This window comes from Entelurus aequoreus, linkage group LG25 (assembly GCF_033978785.1).
Source record: "Entelurus aequoreus isolate RoL-2023_Sb linkage group LG25, RoL_Eaeq_v1.1, whole genome shotgun sequence".
Lineage (NCBI taxonomy): Eukaryota > Metazoa > Chordata > Actinopteri > Syngnathiformes > Syngnathidae > Entelurus > Entelurus aequoreus.
This window is the reverse complement of record NC_084755.1, coordinates 20,153,481-20,177,302: the sequence shown is the minus strand read 5'-3', so window position 1 is coordinate 20,177,302 and position 23,822 is coordinate 20,153,481. Positions and strand designations below refer to the sequence as shown.

At 37.1% G+C, this 23,822-nt stretch overlaps 1 protein-coding gene across 1 annotated transcript in view; it reads left to right on the top strand.

Moving 5' to 3' along the window:
- LOC133642992 (uncharacterized) overlaps positions 1-23,822 on the top strand; it is a 46,785-nt gene that overhangs the window by 14,846 nt on the left and 8,117 nt on the right. Inside the window, exons 4-9 of the mRNA XM_062037412.1 lie at positions 7,780-7,854; positions 9,255-9,314; positions 9,472-9,567; positions 13,985-14,125; positions 14,193-14,279; positions 19,912-19,960. Of these exons, the coding sequence (XP_061893396.1) occupies positions 7,780-7,854; positions 9,255-9,314; positions 9,472-9,567; positions 13,985-14,125; positions 14,193-14,279; positions 19,912-19,960 (508 nt within the window). The remainder of the gene's footprint in view (positions 1-7,779; positions 7,855-9,254; positions 9,315-9,471; positions 9,568-13,984; positions 14,126-14,192; positions 14,280-19,911; positions 19,961-23,822) is intronic.

Here is a 23,822-nt window from a genome sequence, read left to right as displayed (position 1 = left end):
ACATTTTATATATATGTGTATATATATATATACACATATATATGTATATATGTGTATATATATATATATATATATATATGTACATTTTATATATATGTGTATGTATATATATATATATATATGTATATATATATATATATATATATATATATATATATATATATATATATATATATATATATATATATATATATATATATATATATATATATATATATATATATATATAGTACAGGCCAAGGTTTGGACACACTTTCTCATTTCAATGTGTTTTCTTTATTTTCATGACTATTTACATTGTAGATTGTCACTCAAGGTGAAGTGAAAACCATTTCAGGTGACTACCTCTTGAAGCTTATCGAGAGAATGCCAAGAATTTGCAAAGCAGTAATCAGAGCAAATGGTGGCTATTTTGAAGAAACTAGAATATAAAACATATTTTCAGTTATTTCACCTTTTTTTGGTTAAGTAAATAGGTCCCATTATGGGGAAATTGGGCTGGTTTCATTTTTCCTTTGATTTTTTTGATTGTTTGTTTCCTAATCAAAAACGTGTTTATTTCGTCTGTAAGAAGGTGTCGCGGGCTACTAAAAAAATAGCTGCGAGCTACAAATGGCCCCAGGGCCACACTTTGTATACTCCTGTAATAGATGATAGATGATGTCTCATTTATCAATTAGGTTCAATATGTTTATCAGGATTTTTTTTTCCTTGTACCAAAATTTGTAAACACTTTTGAGTTTGAACAGTCACCTAAACTACATCATATTAGTATTTTTTTTTTGCTTATTTGCTTAATACATTCCACAATTTAATTCCACATACTGTTATACTAAAGCAGAGATTCTCAAACTGTGGTACATGTACCACAGTGGGCTCCAAAAAAAAATCACTTGATTAAAGTACAGCGTTTTATTTTCTGATATTCAAACACAGTGTTACTGTTCAAACGTTATACAATGTTACAGTGGCTAAAAATATTAAACATACATGTTAAATAAAACCTCTGCCTTGTTTTTAATTAATACTTAAGCCTACTACGCTACTGTATTTTAATGTTGGTCATTATTGCGGTACTCGGGGAGCCAAACTACTGTACTAAAGGTTTGACGTGTCCAATGCGCATACAAATGTTTTGAGTTAAGTTGAGCTTAGAGTAATTGTTGTACATTCTTGGGTTATAGTTTGATTTGTGCATAATTGTATTTGTTTGCAAATGCACCAAGTCATTGAATTCAAGAAAAAAAGGTTCTGAATGTTCTCTATACCCAACATTATGTATTATCCTAACTGACCTTTTTTGTTACATGATTAGTGAATTCAGCGCACTTTTGTCGTTAATTGTAGGAGTGTCCTGATCCGATCTTGATATCAGATATCAGTCCGTTATGGTATACGTTCACATGGGCAAAGCTGGACAGACAGTTATTATTCAAATGTCCTCCAATAAGCACACACGTTCGGTCTTTCTTTGTATTTTATTGAAGTTATTTACAAAACATTGTGGGCTATATGCTACTAGCAGCTACTGTACACAAGGGCTAAGCCCACAAGCAAGACGTACGTAAAAAGTGTCCTTATTGCAGTCTAAAACAGGACATTTTTCAAAATAAACAAGTATGAAATATTTATAGTACCAGATACAAAGTCTCCAAGGCGGAAGTGTATTAGAAAGTATCTAGTAACAAACATGTCCGCGTCATTCAGTTTAATAAGGCATGACCTTAACTTCATAAATTATTGTTACTACTAAGTGTTGGCAAAACACAAATTAATATTCCACTTCAAAAGCATAAATCTGCCATCAGCTTAGTGTTGTTCATACTTACCATTGTTCTATGGCAGGGATGTCAAACGTACGGCCCGAGGGCCGGATCAGGCCCGCGAACAGGTTTTATCCGGCTCGCTGGATGAGGCTCCTAAGTATAAAAATTAACCTGAAATTTTTGAATGAAAGAAACAGCTGTTCTAAATGTCTCCACTGGATGTCACAATAGCAATTTTTTGTATCTTTGTAGATATGTACAAAATAAACCACATGTTGTTAGTACATCAGTCGAGGAAAATGATCAAACTACATAAATAACATACTGTAATTTGATTTTGATATATTTTTTTTTATCTTGATAGATGGAGAATTAACATCAATGAGTTGACTGATAAACATTATCACATAATTTATTCAGAAAATATAAATAACGATAAATAAAGATAGAATATTATTAACCGCAACATGTACCGTATTTTCCGCACTATAAGGCGCACCTAAAAACCTCCAATTTCCTCAAAAGCTGACAGTGCGCCTTATATTCCGGTGCACCTTATATATGGACCAATATTGAGCCCCAACAGGTCTCGCAACTACGGTAACTACGCCGACTTCATTTTACCCCTTCAACGGCTGCTTACCATGGAAGAAGCGCTTCTTCTACGGGGGAAAATGAAGTCGGCGGCTGCTTACCGTAGAAGAAGAAGTTCTTCTACGGGGGAAAATGAAGTCCCGTAGTTGCGAGACCTAAACTTTATGTAAAGACCCAAAAATGGCTCCTATTAAGAGACACGCTTACGACGCAGAGTTTCAACTCAAGGCGATCAGTCACGCAGTAGAACACGGGAATAGAGCAGCAGCGAGAGAATTTAACCTTAACAAATCAATGGTGCGGAAATGGAGGAAGCAACATGATGACCTGCGCCAAGTAAAGAAGACTAAACAGAGTTTCCGAGGGAATAAAGCGAGATGGCTACAGTTGGAGGACAAACTCGAACAGTGGGTTGTTGAACAGAGAGCAGCAAGTAGAAGCGTCAGTACAATCACTATTTGTTTTGTTGACATTCCCTTTAGCGCAGCTCCATCTAATGGATGCATAACGTAACCCCAGCCTCTACTGTAGCGTCTATTCTATGCGGTGCACCTTATATATGAACAAAGTTTTAAAATAGGCCATTCATTGAAGGTGCGCCTTATAATCCGATGCGCCTTATAGTGCGGAAAATACGGTAAGTGTAAAAAAAAACTACATCATTATGATTTGTACAATTTCAGAATGTGCTTGTTCTATTTTTAAACAAAGAAAATAAAGTCGTTTTTATTTTTAAGTTATCGTGCCGTGATTTTACCAGTCCGGCCCACCTGGGAGTAGATTTTTCTCCATGTGGCCCCCGATCTAAAATAAGTTTGACACCCCAGTTCTATGGGTATATTGACTTGACCCTTTCTAAAATTCCACACTACAACATATTAAAAGTATGTACTTTGTATGCCTTAAATGGGACCTATTATGGAAAGCCAACTTTTCTGACCTACTGGTACCTGTTTTTGTGTATTTGGCATAAGTCCCGAAAACTTGAAATCAAACCGTGGAGGCAGAGCGGAGATATTTATAAATCAATCTTGCCTTCCTTCTAAATGAGATGTTTGGAATTTGCCCCACTGGTGACCTTTTTCACACCGTTGACGTCAGCGGTTTATCCATATATGGTATACATTTATGAGTCCGCCAGCAACCTGAGGGTTCCAGGTTCGAGTCCCGCTTCCGCCATCCTGTTCACAGCCGTTGTGTCCACTTTTCCCACCTGCTCCCAGGGTCACCCACACTGGTTTAAATGTAACTTTCACTATGTAAAGCGCTTTGAGTCACGAGAGAAAAGCGCTATATAAAGATAATTCACTTCACTTGTTGTGAGGCAGACTGGCAAAGTAGAGTACAGTTCCAATTAGGGTTGTCTCGGTACCAAACATTTTTTCGATACTTTTCGATACCTTTTGATACTTTTCTATATAAAGGGAACCACAAAAAATGGCATTATTGGCTTTATTTTAACCAAAAATCTTACAGAACATTAAACATATGTTTCTTATTGCAATCGAAGAACAATTAAATAAAATAGTGAACATACTAGACAACTTGTCTTTTAGTAGTAAGTAAGCAAACAAAGGCTCCTAAATAGTTTGCTGACATATGCAGTAACATATTGTGTCAATTTCTCATTCTATTATTTTGTCAAAATTATGAGGGATAAGCTGTAAAAATGAATTATTAATCCACTTGTTCATTTACTGTTAATATCTGTTTTTTTTCCGTTTCAACATGTTCTATCTATATTTCAATTAAAATGTAATAATCACTTATTCTTCTGTTGTTTGGATACGTAACATTAGTTTTGGATGATACCACAAATTTAGGTATTGATCCAATACCAAGTAGTTACAGGATCATACATTGGTCATATTCAAAGTCCTCATCGAGTTTATAATCAATCAATCAATCAATCAATGTTTATTTATATAGCCCTAAATCAGAAGTGTCTCAAAGGGCTGTACAAGCCACAACAACATCCTCGGTACAGAGCCCACATACGGGCAAGGAAAACTCACCCCAGTGGGACGTCAATGTGAATGACTATGAGAAACCTTGGAGAGGACCGCATATGTGGGTAACCCCCCCCCCCCCCCTCTAGGGGAGACCGAAAGCAATGGATGTCGAGTGGGTCTGACATAATATTGTGAAAGTCCAACACATCAGCGAAAGTCCAATCCATAGTGGGGCCAGCAGGAACCATTCCGAGCGGAGACGGGTCAGCAGCGTAGAGATGTCCCCATCCGATGCAGAGGCTAGCGGTCCACCCTGGGTTGGGAGCAGAGTAGAAAAGAAAAGAAAAGAAACGGCAGATCAACTGGTCTAAAAAGGGAGTCTATTTAAAGGCTAGAGCAGGGGTCGGCAACCCGCGGCTCCGGAGCCGCATGCGGCTCCTTGACCACTCTGATGCGGCTCAGCTACATACATGCCGAACCCCCAATTTTCCCAGGAGACTTATGGATCTCAGTGTCTCTCATAGATTACTCCCAGGGAAAAAATAATCCTATTTACACTCTAATTACTAAATAAAGGGCGTGCCCTAATTGCACTGCAGTAATTGTCCTCTATAGCATTTACATACAACATGCCAGTCCAGCCGCATGTTGCATGTTATTATTAATTGCACACACAGGAGACAGCAAAGCATACTTACTCATCAGCCACACAGCTTACACTGACGGTAGCCGTATCAAACAACTTTAACATTGTTACGTTACAAATATGCGCCACACTGTGAACCCACACCAAAAAAGAATGAAAAACACATTTCTGGAGAACATCCCACCGTAACACAACATAAACACAACACAACCATTACCCAGAATCCCATGCAGCCCTAACTCTTCCGGTCTACATTATACACCCCAGCTACCACCAAATCCCCCCACACATCAACCCCCCCCCCTCTCCGTGCGTTGGTTGAGCGGAAGAGTTAGGGCTGCATGGGATTCTGGGTATGGGCACTGTCAGTGTAAGATGTGTGGCTGCTGAGGTAGTACGCCTTGCTGTCACTTACATGAGTAAGCTGAAATTGCATTCTACATGTGGTCGAGCAGGTACACTGTTAGGGCAGACTGTAGAGGGCGCCAAATGCAGTGTCATCACGCTCTGATATTCGGGAGTCTCCCGGGAAAAATGAGAGGGTGGGCAAGTATGATGCTATCAAGCACCATTCATTCAAAACTCGCGGGCTGCACTAACATCAAATTTCCACATTAAAGTGTGTGTCGGAGACCACTGGTTAACATAGCACAAAGCATTTAAGCTTTGTATGCGGTGTTTTTCATTTTAAATTTAAATTTTTTTTTTGTGGCTCCCATTACTTTCTTTAATTTGTGAAACTTGCCAAAATGGCTCTTTGAGTGGTAAAGGTTGCCGACCCCTGGGCTAGAGTATACAAATGAGTTTTAAGATGAGACTTAAATGCTTCTACTGAGGTAGCATCTCTAACTTTTACCGGGAGGGCATTCCATAGTATTGGAGCCCGAATAGAAAACGCTCTATAGCCCGCAGACTTTTTTGGGGCTCTGGGAATCACTAATAAGCCGGAGTTCTTTGAACGCAGATTTCTTGCCGGGACATATGGTACAATACAATCGGCAAGATAGGCAGGAGCTTGACCGTGTAGTATTTTATACGCAAGTAGTAAAACCTTAAAGTCGCATCTTAAGTGCACAGGAAGCCAGTGCAAGTGAGCCAGTATAGGCGTAATATGATCAAACTTTCTTGTTTTTGTCAAAAGTCTAGCAGCCACATTTTGTACCAACTGTAATCTTTTAATGCTAGACATAGGGAGGCCCGAAAATAAAACGTTACAGTAATCGAGACGAGATGTAACGAACGCATGGATAATGATCTCAGCATCGCTTGTGGACAAAATGGGACGAATTTTAGCGATATTACGGAGATGAAAGAAGGCCGTTTTAGTAACACTAAACACAATATTAATTTTGAAAAAAGGTTTTGTGATGATAAAACATATCGATGTAATCATAGTAGTATCGACTAGATACGCTATTGTATTTGGTATCATTACAGTGGATGTCAGGTGTAGATCCACCCTTGGCATTTATTTACATTCAGGTGCGCTAGCTTTTGTTAGCGGTGACGCCGGTGAGCTATTGTATCCTCCTGTGTAGTGAAGCATGTTTAGTTATTCCTCGTCCTGCAGGGATGATACTTGTAAGAAACGTACTTTATTTGTCACCATGGAGGCGAGGATTAATGATTTAGAAGTAGCTAAACCACTGCAGACTGCGGATGAATGTTTGCTGCCAGCTAGCTAGCCATGTCTTAAAGCACCTCTTCCTGAGGGCGTTTCAGTGTTATAGCTTCACCTTTATTGTTAGTTTTTAAGCCAAAATGCGTCCATTCTCCCTTTTCTGTCTGTTTGTAAGTTCTGCGTGATTGTGCGCTGCCAAACATGCTCCTCTGCTCGTAAAACCAGCAATGTCAGGATGTGACGACGCGCCGTCATGCCCGGGAACCGTTACTTTTCAAACAGAGTATAGTACAGTTTTTGATTCATTAGTACCGCGATACAATACTAGTACCAATATACCGCACAACCTTAGTTCTAACTTACATCTGTCAGTAGACTCGCAATGGAAGCGCTAAAAACCACAACATGGCTGACGGGGAGAAGATGCAGTCGAAGTGGAGGCACATAAATAAGACCGCCCACAAAACGGCGCATCATAAAGAGACGGTCAGAAAGCGGCTTGAAGATGGTCTGTTAAACAATCTATGCAAAATGTTGACCAAAGAACCATCATTACATGTTATGTAGACCACAATTAAGTATTTTGAATGTAGAAAACAAAATCATAAAATGACCCCTTTAAGGTTAGTCTCTGTTTGACTAATTTCACTTGATAAACATTTTTGTAACATTCCACACTACAAAATAAAAGTATGTAGCATACTATGGTTCATGCTGATATTGTATGGGATTAATATTGGTGTCGGCCAACACCCAAGTCTCCAATATCAGTATCACATCGGAAGTGAAAAAGGGATATCATGACACCACTACTTATTTCCCCATGTATCCACATAATAAATTAGATATGGTTACACCTGAGAATAAATAATTGCTTTATTCATTGTTGACGAATTTCTTGCAACCTTATGTTGTATATTTTTTCATATGAGATTTCCAGTTTATTTTATCATCTATTATTATACATTTTATTTTATAAGATACGTTTGTAAGAACCACAACTGATAAAGGTAATGGTGGATTGTTGGGATATATATAGTATTCTGGGGGGTTAAAAAGAACAACCGAAAACCGTGTCACGATCCAAACCGTGCGTTTTGTGAACCGTTCCAGTTTGGTCAGGTCATTAGTACCAAACCACATGTGTGAACGCAGCCTGAAACACACCAACCGTCTTTAAATAATCACCGTTTCCTCCAGCCTGCTGTCAAGAAACAGCCGACTCCTCCACCCAGACCTCCGGCTCCAGACTTTTATTACAACCAGAAATCTGAGGTATGAACTGACTGTGTTATAATATGAATGATAGTATACAGCGGGTACTGAAAGCATCCAGACCCCATTAAATGTTTCACTCTTTGTTTCATTGCAGACATTTGCTAAAATCAAAAAAGTACATTTTATTTCTTATTAATGAACACTCAGCACCCCATCTTGACAGAAAGAAACTGACATTTTTGCTAATTTATTAAAAATAAAAAATCACACGTACATAAGTATTCACAGCCTTTGCCCCAATACTTTGTTGATGTACCTTGGCAGCAATTACAGCCTCAAGTCTTTTTGAATACGATGCCACAAGCCTGGCACACCTATCTTTGGGCAGTTTCACCCATTCCTCTTTGCAGCACCACTCAAGATCCATCAGGTTGGATGAGAAGCGTTGGTTTTCATCCAGGATGTTTCTGTACATTGCTGCATTCATCTTTCCCTCTATCCTGACTGGTCTCCCAGTTTCTGCCGCTGAAAACCATCCCTGCAGCATAATGCTGCCACCACCATGCTTCACTGTAGGAATGGTATTGGCCTAGCATTCATGACAAAAAGTTCAATCTTTGTCTCATCAGACCAGAGAATTTTGTTTCTCACGGCTTGAGAGTCTTTCAGGTGCATGTTGGGAAATGTTATTTTACTAAGGAATGGCTTCCGTCTGGCCACTCTACCATACAGGCCTGATTGGTGGTTTACTGCAGAGATGGTTGTCCTTCTGGAAGGTTCTCCTCTCTCCACAGAGGAATGTTGCAGCTCTGACAGAGTGACCATCAGGTTCTTGGTCACCTCCCTGGCTAGACTAAGATGAATGCAGCAATGTACAGAGACATCCTGGATGAAAACCAATGCTTCCCATCCACCCTGATAAAGATTGAGAGGTGCTGCGAAGAGAAATGGGTGAAACTGACAAAGATAGGTGTGCCAAGCTTGTGGCATTGTATCCAAAAATACTTGAGGCTGTAATTGCTGCCAAAGGTGCATCAACAAAGTATTGAGCAAAAGCTCTGAATACTTATGTACATGTGATTTTTCAGTTAGTTTTTTAAATATATTTGAAAAAAAAAACTTTTTTAACATTGTCAATATGGGGTATTGTGTGTAGAATTTTGAGGTGCATCAACAAAGTATTGCGCAAAGGCAATTAATACTTATGTACATGTAATTTTTCAGTTTTTTATTCATAATAAAACCAAAAAAATCTGTCAAGAGGGGGTGCTGAGTGTACATTCATGAGAAATAAAATTAACTTTTTTGATTTTAGCAAATGACTGCAATGACACAAAGCGTGAACAATTTAAATTGGCGTGAATACTTTCAGTACCCACTGTATGTAACTAAGACACCATCACATTTGTGAACAGAATGATAATCCCTTCAGGACACAAATTGTGTTATTCTGTCAGATTACAGATAAACCTCATCACCCTAGAGCCACACACAGGCAAGCGTCCTTACCAGCCATCGTGAGTGGAACCTTACCTCCTCAGACGTGACAGCTATTGTTCACCTGACATCTACATGATGATAAACACGTGTCTGCATTGTCACCCTGACACAGCAGTTGGAATGTACATGAACGCTGCATAACATGATTTTGTTGTTGTTGTTGTTGAATTTCAGGATTCTGAAACTGACGGACCTGCAAAACAGCCTCACATTTTTCGACCAAGACTGTCTCTCTCAGAAGGGGCTCCTTTGAGCACAAGGGCGTTACCGGTATGTATGTCCTAAAATCAGCAAGAAAGTATGTAGCGTACTATGGTTCGTGCTGATATCGTATGGGATTAATATTGGTGCCGGCCAACACCCAAGTCTCCAATATCAGTATCACATCGGAAATAATGAGTATATATATATATATATATATATATATATATATATATATATATATATATATATATATATATATATATATATATATATATATATATATATATATATATATATATATATATAGCAATTACATATATAGTGGTACCTCAACTTAAGAGTGTTTTGAGATAAAGCTGTCTCTGGGCTAATTGTTTTGCTTTACATTGCAAGCAAAAATGTCACAGTGAACATCTGGTCATACTTGCTAGCATTAGCTCGAGACAGTGTTAATTTTGTTGACTAAAAATGTTTGTCTTAGTTATCGCCAACGACAGGCCTTGTTGTGGATTTGTTTTTTGAGATGCTCTGCAATAACCTTAAAGGCCTACTGAAATGATTTTTTTTTATTTAAACGGGGATAGCAGATCCATTCTATGTGTCATACTTGATCATTTCGCGATATTGCCATGTTTTTGCTGAAAGGATTTAGAAGAGAACAACGACGATAAAGGTCGCAACATTTGGTCGCTGATAAAAAAAAGCCTTGCCTATACCGGAAGTAGCGTGACGTCACCGGAGGAAGGACTCCTTACATTTTCCCATTGTTTACAATGCAGCGAGAGAGATTCGGACCGAGAAAGCGACGATTACCCCATTCATTTGAGCGAGGATGAAAGATTTGTGGATGAGGAAAGTGAGAGTGAAGGACTACAGTGCAGTTCAGGACGTATCTTTTTTCGCTCTGACCGTAACTTAGGTACAAGTGTTCATTGGATTCCACACTTTCTCCTTTTTCTATTGTGGAACACGGATTTGTATTTTAAACCACCTCGGATACTATATCCTCTTGAAAATGAGAGTCGAGAACGCGAAATGGACATTCACAGTGACTTTTATCTCCACGACAATACATCGGCGAAGCTCTTTAGCTAATGAGCTAACATGATAGCATCGGGCTCAAATGCAGATAGAAACAAAATAAATAAACCCCTGACTGGAAGGATAGACAGAAGATCAACAATACTATTAAACCATGGACATGTAAATACACGGTTAATAATTTCCAGCTTGGCGAAGCGTAACAATGTTGTTGCTAACGACGCCATTGAAGCTAACTTAGCTACGGGACGGCGGCAGCGGCGGGCGTTGTAGCTTTCGACGACACCCCGGCCACCATCAGAGTCGGCAAGAAACATTTATTTCCCCAAAATTACGTACGTGACATGCACATAGCGACACGCACGTACGGGCAAGCGATCAAAAATTTTTGGAAGCCAAAGCTGTACTCACGGTAGCACGTCTGCTATCCATCTCAAAGTCCTCCTGGTTGTGTTGCTGTAGTCCGCCGCTAATACACCGATCGCACCTACAGCTTTCTTCTTTGCAGTCTCCATTGTTCATTAAACAAATTGCAAAAGATTCACCAACACAGATGTCCAGAATACTGTGGAATTTTAGGATGAAAACAGACCGTTTTGTATTGGATTCAATGGGTCCGAATACTTCCGTATCAACCATTGACGTCACGTGCATACGTCATCATACATAGACGTTTTCAAACGGAAGTGTGGCGGGTAATTTAAAATTGCACTTTATAAGTTAACCCGGCCGCATTGGCATGTGTTTCAATGTTAAGATTTCATCATTGATATAAAAAATATCAGACTGCGTGGTCGGTAGTAGTGGCTTTCAGTAGGCCTTTAATAAAAGTGGTTTAAAGACAACTTCAAAGACGCGTTATATTTTATACTTTATATTTTAGTCTATGCAGATTACTGTAATTTTGGTCGATTAAAATATTGAGGAATTTAGTCGACTAAACTAAATCAGTTTAAAAGACTGAAATATATTTATTTATATATATTTTCATCAAAAGACTCTGACTGAAACTAAATTGAAAACTGCTGTCAAACATTTACACCGTTGACGGTAACTAATGCGAACATTTTTAGTCAAAAAAATTAACACTGGCTGGAAATGAACATAACTTTGGAAGAAGGTGAGTGTGAAGAAGAGTGCTGAGGTAAAGAAGTGGATGATAGTCATTGAATTCTAGAAAGAAATCATCAAAAACATGTCACAAATGTAGTGAAGAAATTGGAGGGTATCACGGCTATTTTGCACCATACTGAAGCAGAATGAGTCTATATCGACCGCCAAGAACGTATAAATAATATCTAAACAGCTGACATTTGTCCATGAAAATATTGGAAAAGCTGCTGATGGTGTGTTTGATGGAGATGCAGCTCAAAGAAGATACTGTAGAAGTCCACTCTCTAAGGTACTTTATTATTACATTACTTCATAATACTACTGTGGTTGTTTGTAGTACATTTAATTGTATTGTCCCATACAATATTTATTTTATTGTTATTTTTGTGATACAGTGAAAAACAAGTTATTGGGACAAATTTAACAGATAAAAAGTTTTAACTCTTCCCCCTCCTTTTTGGATATGAAAAAACAAATCTTAATATATTGTTTTTATTCTGAACTATTTGTTTCTATATCTGAAATTTACAGTATTGTTATTATGAATATTTGTCTTTTTATTATTACTCTTTTTTTTTGTTTTAATAGAATATTTTAACAGAGTTTAAGTAAGTAAGTAAACTATGATGAATACTACTAAAATAATAATTATTATCCTGTATTTATTTTGCCTCCATTAGCAAGCTTTTAAAATCATTTCAATTTAAAGTGACTATAGTAGAAGGTTTATAGTTAATGCACAGAATAGAGCACAATCTTCACGTTGATATATTGTCCGTATGATAATAAAAAGCATGAGAATATACAGGACCCCACAATCCGTTTTGAAGCGCATGTAGAATGCCAAATAATGAAAGACAAGGTGCTTCATGTGAATTTTTACTGCAAACATGTTCCTAGCCGCTTCCTGCTCCGTCACTGATATATAGTCTCCTGTGACGTGCTGTGTTAGTGAGGCAGAGGTACTGGCTCCAATACCTAGTTGAAGTTGTTTCAGGAAGTTTTGCAAATCCATCCATCCATCCATTTTCTACCTCTTATTCCCTTTGGGGTCGCGGGGGCCTCTGGAGCCTATCTCAGCTACAATCGGGCGGAAGGCGGCGTACACCCTGGACAAGTCGCCACCTCATCGCAGAGCCAAGTTTTGCAAATGTATGTTTTAATTATGTTAAATTGGTTATTTTGCACTAAATAAACAAATTGTTGAACACTTCCTTCCTTAATAATTTGTTTTAGTACAAAACATGCGTCAAATGAAATTCAAATTTGATTGAAAAAATCTATAAAAATAGTTTTTACATAAACAAAAAAGAGTGAATAATTTTCGTCATGAGGGGCGACCTTCAAATAATTCTTCTGATTCATCCAGAATCAGAAGTTTCTGACAATATTAATATTAATTAATTTAATTGTAAATACCACAATTTCAAAAGCATGATTTTAGTGTCAATGCTGATTATTATTCTTCCCTATTTTTGTCACTTTTTTCCCCCGCATTTTTCATCCAACTCAAACCATTTCACTATGTTCGGCTCATTCACGACACGTGTGCTATCAATTTTTACATTAAAATATTTTTATTCATCCATTTATTTTCTACCGCTTGTCCCTCTCGGGGTCGTGCATTATTATTATAATTTTTTTTTTTTTTTACTTTTAATATTTTGTATTTAAAACTCCCTAAATTCTAGGAATTCCATGTTTTCTGGGATAGTTTTTCTTAATTGAAATGAAAGGAAAATTTTCCAAATTTCCTTTCAGACCGTTCCAAAGTGAAAATGCTCTATGCTAATGTTAGTCATGCTAACACGACCATGCTATCATTTTAAGCAATTTTTGCAGGTAATAAAGTCATGTGCTTTAGTAACTGACAAATGCTAATTGTTGGCATGTTGAGGTTAGCATGCCAACTTTTTAAGCCATTTTTACAGATATACACCTCAGAATAATTTATTTTAGCATTTGACACATTTACTCTTAGCAGGCTAATGTTAGCATGTCAGCTTTTTTTTTTGGCTATTGCCGCGGGTTCACACCTCAAAGTCATATATTTTAGTACTTGGCGCATGCAGATGTTAGCATGCTGACATTAGCATGTTAGCTTTTTTAGATATTTCTATCTAATTTTGGTGCTTGGCCGCATGCTAGCTTCATGCCAGCTTTTGTAGCTCATTCTGCAGGTAAACATTTGAGTATTATTTTTTGTTACCTGACGCTATCTAGCTCGCATGCTACCTGGCTTTTCAGCATTCATGCGCAATTTCTGCGGAAATTGTTTTTCCAGTACTAATACCTTTTGCATGTGACACTTTTTTTTTGTCTTCCCCAGGCTAAACCATGCCCGCAGATTTATGGTCCGCTGCCGCGCCCATCCATAACGCCACCAGTGGAGCCGCTGTACATGGAAATAGAGGACGCTCAGTACCTGGCCATTCTACCACCAGAAGATGATGTCACAGTGAGAAAGCTGGTACATACATACATGCACACACACAGACACACAAACCTCTGATACTTTGATTTATTATTCATTTCAGGCACAGGAGACATCACCAACTTCGAAAGGAGTGTACAACCAAATAGACTCTTGTCAACAATATTATGAAATCATTGAAGAGAAAGAGGTAAGGGGACATTCCTATTTACCGCACATACTCTATACCAGGGGTGTCAAACTCAAATACAGAGTGGGCCAAACTTTAAAACGGAACAAAGCCGCGGGCCAAGGTTGAACAAATTAACCTTTTAATAGGGACTCAAACAAGTTTTGCATTGAATATTGAACAAGCAAGGCTTATATAACTTTATAGTGACATGCAAAATCGAGTTTCAAATAATAATAATAAAATATCAATGGCATATCAAATACAATTTAAATAAAAATTGAATGCCTCTTTTCTATTTGCAGCCTTCTGAGGTAAATATCAACATTGACTTTTTCCACAGGCTAATAAATTTGAAAATAAAATAACAATGAATAAACCAACCATTCAGGACTTTAAACGGCTCAGTTTGCAATACACTGATCTAATCTAATGTGCCCAAGCCAGATACCTGCCATCTTTTCTTGGATGCTAGTTCATTAATGTCGGGGCTCAGGCTTTGAGCTGAAGCACTAACTCTTCCGGGACGCTACAATATACACCCCTGCTACCTCCAAACCCCTTGTAGCGTCCTGGAAGAGTTAGTGCTGCAAAGGGTTCTGGGTATTTGTTCTGTTGTGTTTATGTTGTGTTACTGTGCGGATGTTCTCCCAAAATGTGTTTGTCATTCTTGTTTGGTGTGGATTCACAGTGTGGCGTATATTTCTAACAATGTTAAAGTTTTCTTATACTGGCACCCTCAGTGTAACCTGAAGATCAAGTATGCGTTGCATTCACTTCTGTGTGCGTGCCAAAGCCGCACATATTATGTGACTGGGCCGGCACTCGTTGGACTGGACGAAAAGGGGACGTTACAATTCTCGGGAGGGGCACTGAAATTTGGGAGTCTCCCGGGAGGTTCGGCAAGTATGAGAATTAGCGGTGTACCGCGGCACCGTCGCTGTATATAATCGGCGGGCCAGCTCTAGTGTTAATTTGATATCGCCTCTTGGGCCAAGTGAAATTACACGGTGGGCCAAATTTGGCCCGCGGGCCAGAGTTTGACACCCATGCGCTATACTAATTACAGTGTCCCTATAACTGTACTTTAATTGGTCGATTATGTACTTTATATTTATTACAAATCACTTAATAATTCATACAATTCTAACCGTTTCCTTACTTCAAATTATCAGACTCTGTCCAGTCGTGTTTCTGCCCTACAAATTCTGCCTAGCAACAGACGACCACACCAATCATGTGACCATAAAAAGCAGTCCTGTTTTTGCCGCTCATGCCACCGAGTGAATTTTATTTCCATTGTCAAGTTTTATGATAGTTTTTGCCGTGTCTTTTAGCAGAGGCCCCTTTAAATTGATAAACCTCCAGTTGAATCTACAAAACCCAAAACCAGTGAAGTTGGCACGTTGTGTAATTCATAAATAAAAACAGAATACAGTGATTTGCAAATCCTTTATTAACTTATATTCAATTAAAAAGACTGCAAAGACAAGATGGTTTTTTTTTAATTTTTTTTTTTTAATAATTTTATTTTAAACAAAATAAAAAAAGAAAAAAGATACACTTACCATTAGTGCATCAACCCAAGAAAACCCTCCCTCCCCCATTCACACTCATCCACACTCATTTACACAAAAGGGGCTGTCTCTTTCTGTTATTAAAAAAAACAAAAACTTCTGGTTCCTACAATATAGAATAATACAGTCTGCAAGGGATACAGTCTTTAGAGCACACATGATTGTGTGTGGTGCTGGTCCACTAACATTTTCATTAATTATTATTTTTTATGTAATTGTTTTTATATTGCTTTACTTTCAAACAAAACAAACAAAGGACCTTAACTTCACCAGACCGGGTTGTCAATGAAATCAGATTGTTCAAAAGGGTTCTTAAAACCAGGTCCAGTTCAGATTACGTCCAGATTGGGCTCAGCAACACACACCTTCACCCATGTACACCAAAAACCAGGGAACACAACAGGTTGCATACAATCCACAAACAAAAATACATTTTCAAATTAAGCACCCATGTACGGTCCAGATCACATCCAAGTCGGATTCAGCAACACATACCTTCATTTATGTACACTTAAAATAGGGAATACAACAACAGATTGCATATCATATATGGGCTCTGTACCGAGGATGTCGTTGTGGCTTGTACAGCCCTTTGAGACACTTGTGATTTAGGGCTATATAAATAAACATTGATTGATTGATTGATTGATTGATGTATAAACACAATTCCATTTTCAAAATAAGCCTTTGAGGACTTCCCATCTTTTTTTATGTTTTTTGGCATCATTATCGTTTTCAACCATATAATTTTCTAAAGTTAAAAAATACTGAATAAATGTTTTAAAGAAAGAAATACTAAGTGAATATCTGTTTTTGGCCTTAAAAATAAACCTTTTACCGAGTACTATAATTAAATTGACTAAATCATGATTGTCAATGAACTCTCCTAAAATAACAGAAACCACATCAAGCTTCATAAACAAACCAATCTTTAAACACATTTTTTCAACTTCCACCCAAAACGAAGACACAATATGACAATACCAAAACAAATGCAGGGTGGATTCAGGCTCCTGACAACAAAATCGGCAATCATCTGACTCTGTCATATTCCATATTTTTAACATTTTTCCCGTGGGTAGGAAGTTAAAAATAATTTTAATTTGAAAATAACGATTTTGCACATCGATAGTGGTTTTGTAGATTAATTTGAATATTGCATCCCACGGCAACGGGCAATCAAAAAAGTCCTCCCATTTTCCATATGTGTTGTATGGGGCAGCCTTCAAACATTTCTTTATTAAATAAAACTTATATATTTTTCTATTTATTTTAGTTCCTTTTTGCCAACTAGAATTTCTTATTAAGGGTTTACAAACTAATAATTTAGTAGTTCCATAATTAATTTGTTTCCATCTCTTCCCAATGACTCCAGTTAGTTGATTAAATGAAAAGCTTGAACAAACATCACCATACATAGTTGTAAATTCATCATATTTCATAATTTTACCATTCTCATTGATAATGTCATTGACAAAAATAATTCCTCTTTCAAGCATATTTTTCCAAAAGAAAGGCTTTCCATCTATTACAATATTAGAGTTCATCCATATTATCTGCTGCAAAATATCATCTCTTTTTTCTGGTACATAAAATTGAAAACACCACCATGAGTGGATTGTTTCCCAGCAGACTCTCTACATAAGAAAAATGGGAGGGGATCACTTGTAAAAAAGGATACAATTTCTTTTGATACAATACATGTTTTTTGTCCAACAGGACACTTGTGTACCACTCAGTGTTTAAATACATCTTTGGAACAATTGATGCTTTTAAAGACAGACACATAGCTTCAAGATTGAGAAGTTTCAGGCCCCCATATTCATATTCATTGTACAAAACCTTTCTTTTAATCCTTTCTGGTTTGCCGTCCCAGACAAAATCAAAGACCCTCCGCTCATAAATCTTAAAAAAGTTTTGTGATGGAGCTGGTAATGACAAAAACAAATAAATAAATTGAGGAATAATTAACGAGTTGACAATATATATTTTACCATACAAGGTTAAGGATTTCCCTTTCCATAATTGCATAATTTTGTCCAGCTTTCTTAGTCGATTATCATAATTTACTGAGCCTAGATCTTCCAGATTCTCTGAGACAACAACACCAAGTATGTTAACTGGTCCATCTGTCCACAAAACAGGCACTTTGCATTCCATTCGAAAGGATGTTCCCTTTAGATTTCCGATCCTTAATATTTTACATTCATCATAATTTAGCTTAAGCCCAGATTGCTGTGAAAATATGTCCAAAAGATCAAGAAGGTTTCGCAAACAATGAGGATTGGGACTTATAAAGAAGCTTGTATCGTCTGCATACATTGTTATTTTACTTTCAATATTATTATTACTGAGCCCTACAATATTTTTATTCAATCTAACTTTAATCGCCAATATTTCCATAGCAATAATAAATAAGTATGGAGACAAAGGGCACCCTTGTTTTAGACCTCTTAATAGAGGTATTGTCCCAGAGATGTATCCATTATTGATAATTCTACAGTTAGTTTTATTATATAGCGACAAGATAAGACAAGATGTTTAATGTTCGAACTGAGAAACTTAATTTTTTTTTGCAAATAATCATTAACTTAGAATTTAATGGCAGCAACACATTGCAAAAAAGTTGGCACAGGGGCATTTTTACCACTGTTTTTACATGGCCTTTCCTTTTAACAACACTCAGTAAACGTTTGGGAACTGAGGAGACCAATTTTTGAAGCTTCTCAGGTGGAATTATTTCCCATTCTTGCTTGATGTACAGCTTAAGTTGTTCAACACAACAGTTGTTGTGGTATTTTAGGCTTCATATTGCGCCACACATTTTCAATGGGAGACAGGTCTGGATTACGTGGGCTCTGTACCGAGGATGTCGTTGTGGCTTGTACAGCCCTTTGAGACACTTGTGATTTAGGGCTATATAAATAAACATTGATTGATTGATTGATTACAGGCAGGCCAGTCTAGTACCCACACTCTTTTACTATGAAGCTACGCTGTTGTAACACATGGCTTGGCATTGTCTTGCTGAAATAAGCAGGGGCGTTCATGATAAGTTACTCATGCCTTGGGTAACTTACACCCCCATACCATTACAGATACTGGCTTTTGAACTTTGCGCCAAAAACAATCCAGATGGTTCTTTTCCTCTTTGTTCCGGAGGACACAACGTCCACAGTTTCCAAAAATAATTTGAAATGTGGGCTCGTCAGACCACAGAACATTTTTCCACTTTGCATCAGTTCATCTTAGATGAGCTCGGGCCCAGCGAAGCCGGTGGCATTTCTGGGTGTTGTTGATAAATGGCTTTCTGTTTGCATAGTAGAGTTTTAACTTGCACTTACTGATGTAGCGAGGAACTGTAGTTACCGACAGTGGTTTTCTGAAGTGTTCCTGAACCCATGTGGTGATATTCTTTACACACTGATGTCGGTTTTTGATGCAGTTCCGCCTGAGGGATCAAGGATCACAGGCATTCAATGTTGGTTTTCAGCATTGCTGCTTACATGCATTGATTTCTTCAGATTCTCTGAACTTTTTGATGATATTACGGCCCGTAGATGGTGAAATCCCTAAATTCCTTGCAATAGCTGGTTGAGAAATGTTGTTCTTAAACAAATTGCTCACATATTTGTTCACAAAGTGGTGACCCTCGTCCTATCCTTGTTTGTGAATGACTGAGCATTTCATGGAAGCTGCTTTTATACCCAATCATGGCACCCACCTGTTTCTAATTAGCCTGTTCACATGTGGGATGTTCCAAATACATGTTTGATGAGCGTTCCTCAACTTTCTCAGTCTTTTTTGCCAATTGTGCCAGCTTTTGTGAAACATGTTGCAGGCATCAAATTCCAAATGAGCTAATATTTGCTAAAAATAACACAGTTTTCCAGTTCGAACCTTAAATATCTTGTCTTTGCAGTCTATTCAATTGAATGTAGGTTGAAAAGGATTTGCAAATCATTGTATTCTGTTTTTATGTACGATTTACACAACGTGCCAACTTCAATGATTTTGGGTTTTGTACAACTTAATCCATAATTCACATGAAAAAGTCATGTTTTATGTCTTCACAGGATGTCCAGGAAATACAGGAAATGTTGAAATGGATGAGACAAGAGTCAAGTATGTATACGACGTAACATTGATAATGCCAAAATATACTGCACGATTAATCTGCATTTATACATGATTAATGCAATAATTTTTGTGATTAATCGCATTAATTAATGAGTTAACTTTAAAAGCCCTAATCATAATACGAAAAAGATTCACAAAAAGTATTTTTAACATGTCTGTTTTATTTTACAATACTTGTTTCAGTGCCAGTACAACTTTTTCTATAATATATGTATTTTTTATTTTAATATCAAAGCTTACTGGCAGTGTTCTGGCTCCGTAATAAAACTTTATTGCATCTAATAATCGATAATTGTGCTGGACTTTTGACAGACGCTGCTTACATGACTCCATCAGTGTGGGAATAATTAGTGCTGTCAAACGATTACATTTCTGAATCAGATTAATCACACTTTTGCATTTTTGATAGATCACAAAAAATGACATGTGCGCAAAATTAAATTTAACTTTAAAAAAGACAACAATATTTTTAAACAAATGCAATTTTATTGTCAAAATGTCATACAGGAACACTTTCTAAATGTTTTACACATCATTTACTAGTTTAAAAAATACCTATTTTATGTACACTGTAAAAAAAAAATGTCAGTACATATTACGGTTAAAAAAATAACTGTCAGCTTAGTAGCTATAATTTTAATGTTAACAAACGTGGTACCGTTTTTTTAATTTACGTAATTGCACTGTAAAAACAAAAACACAACTGGCAGCTTATTTTCCAGATTTTTACTGTAAAAATAACAGTGGTAGCTTTTTTCAGTTTTACTTTGATTAAAAAAGGGGGGAAAAGTCAACTAAAAATTGCTAATGCCAAAATATACTGCATGATTAATCTGCGTTTATACATGATTAATGCGATAGTTTTTGTGATTAATCGCATTAATGAGTTAACTTTAACAGCCCTAATCATAATAGGAAAAAGATTCACAAAAAATATATGTCAGTTTTAATTCAAAATACTATTTTCATTGTCAATACAACATTTTGTACTTTATATATATTCTTTCAATATCAAAACTTATTGGCAGTGTTCTGGCTCCATAATAAAGGGGTCATATAATGATTTTTTTCTAAAAAAAAACAGTGACGTTGGCACGTTGTGTAAATCGTAAATAAAAACAAAGTACAATGATTTTCAAATCCTTTTCAACCTATATTCAATTCAAAATATTTAATGTCCGAACCGAGAAACTTAATTTTTTTTTGGAAATAATCATTAACTTAAAATTTATTGGCAGCAGCACATTGCAAAAAAGTTGGCAGAGGGGCATTTTTACCACTGTGTTACATGGCCTTTCCTTTTAACAACAGTCAGTAAACGTTTGGGAACTGAAGAGACCAATTTTGGGGGGAATTTTGGGTGGAATTCTTTCCCATTCTTGCTTGATACACAGCTTAAGTTGTTCAACAGTCCGGGGTCACGTACAAATGTAGCGACGAACTGTAGTTACTGACAGTGGTTTTCTGAAGTGTTCTTGAGCCCATGTGGTGATATCCTTTACACACTGATGTCACTTTTTGATGCAGTACCACCTGAGGGATCGAAGGTCCGTAATATCATCGCTTACATGCAGTGATTTCTCCAGATTCTCTGAACCTTTTGATGATATTACGGACCACAGATGGTGAAATACCCAAATTCCTTGCAATAGCTCATTGAGAAATGTTGTTCTTAAACTGTTGGACAATTTGCTCACGCAATTGTTCACAAAGTGGTGACCCTCGCCCCATCCTTGTTTGTGAATGACTGAGCATTTCATGGAAGCTACTTTTATACCCAATCATGGCACCCACCCGTTCCTAGTTAGCCTGTTTACCTGTGGGATGTTCCAAATAAGTGTTTGATGAGCATTCCTCAACTTTCTCAGTCTTTTTTGCTACTTGTGCCAGCTTTTTTGAAACATGTTGCATGCATCAAATGAGCTAATATTTGCAAAAAATAACAGTTTTCCAGTTCGAACGTTAAGTATCTTGTCTTTGCAGTCTATTCAATGGAATATAGGTTGAAAAGAATTTGCAAATCATTGTATTCTGTTTTTATTTACGATTTACACAACGTGCCAACTTCAACGGATTTGGGTTTTGTACATTCAAAACACTTCATTGTGGTCTACATAACATATAATGGTGTTTCTTTGGTGAAAAAATGTATATAGATTTTGTTTTATAGACCCATTTTCAAACCAAGGTTTTTCCCCCTTTTAATACAGTGCGTTTTGAGAGGCGAAGTTTTTAGATGCAAATTAACCCCTCCTCACCACGCCCCCTCACGCCCAGTAAGCCTTCGCATAACCATGTTTTGTCATTTTTAGCTTTCTTGCTTTTCTTGTTCACTATGGACATCGGTGACCGGCACCAGCCAACTGTTTTGAGTGACTTTCACCACAACACAACATCCCAGATGATGTAGCAAGACATATTGTAAATTGTTGCCAGGACTCAGGAAGGAGGTCATGCGGGCAGACGAAAGTGACTAATGAAGCTTTGCTACAGTACAAGTCTGGAACTATACGCTGACTAAAGTTAAACTTCTACCAAGTCTGTAACTTTCTAATGCTAGGTCCTGGACGTATACATGCGTATTTTGACAAAATATCAAAATACACATTTATATCATGTAAACAACGCCGCTGCACGGCTGCTTCAAGTTGTGAACCCAAACCGCGAACCTAATAACGGATTATATAACTTACGCATCCTTTGCCAAACACAATAGGCACTGATCCAATTAAAAGTAGTTTTTAGGAAAATCATTCTTTATTTTGCCGAGGACGGTGACGCTGTTGTTTTACATTATAGAGCTAAGCTAGCTACACAGCAAACCGAGCTAACATCGAAAGTATCTTTAACACATTTCTAACCTACTGTTATTCCTTACCGTTTCATTGTCTCCTTCGTTGCCGTTAATAGTTGTCACCGAGCCAAGTAGTTTTTTGGAAAATCCCTCATTTTGTAAAGGTCTGTGATTGAAGCAATGCTTTTCTTTGCACACACTCAGGGCGACCTCTTATAGGGGAATTTGGCCTATCGTTCACTATCATTATGAAGGACATGATGACGGATGTGTTTTTTTAATGCGTTCTAAATATTAAATAAATGCGATCAAAAGTCCGCTTACAATGGAGCCAATGGGAGCCGCTCTATTCTGCCTATAAAGCCCTTAAAAACATCCAAACACCTCCATTAAGGTTTTATATACATGATGTAAGTATATACAGTATGTAATGTAGTAACAGGCATATTTATAATGACATTTAATATTTACGTATTTGGATCATTTTAAACATTAACAATGCATTCATTTCAAAAAATCATTACACACGTTTGCTTTTTTTTTTAACAACATCCCTGATTATTACTCGCTGCAGAATTCATGAGAGCCAACAGACATAATAAAACATCACTTACTGTACAAGGTCTGCTGTCATTGGGATGCCGACTGCTAGGATGTTCACCTTATGTGGGCTCTGTACCGAGGATGTCTTTGTGGCTTGTGCAGCCCTTTGAGACACTTGTGATTTAAAGCTATATAAATAAACATTGATTGATTGATTGATTGATATATTCCCATTTAGGTGAAGAATGACTCATAATCCTCTTTTGAATGAATTAATGATCTTTATTGTCATTGTGCATGTACAGGAACAGGTCCAACGAAATTTAGATTGCTTCCCTGAGGTGCTTTGCATTTTTTTAAAAAGAAGAAACCACACAATATACAAAAACAACACAATATACACAATATGCAATATACAATGTGGCCTAAGACCACTCTAGGAGGCAATGTAAAAGAAAACGAGACAGTAAAAAGTATAAAGTGACTAGAGAGGAGTAATGCTAAATCCCA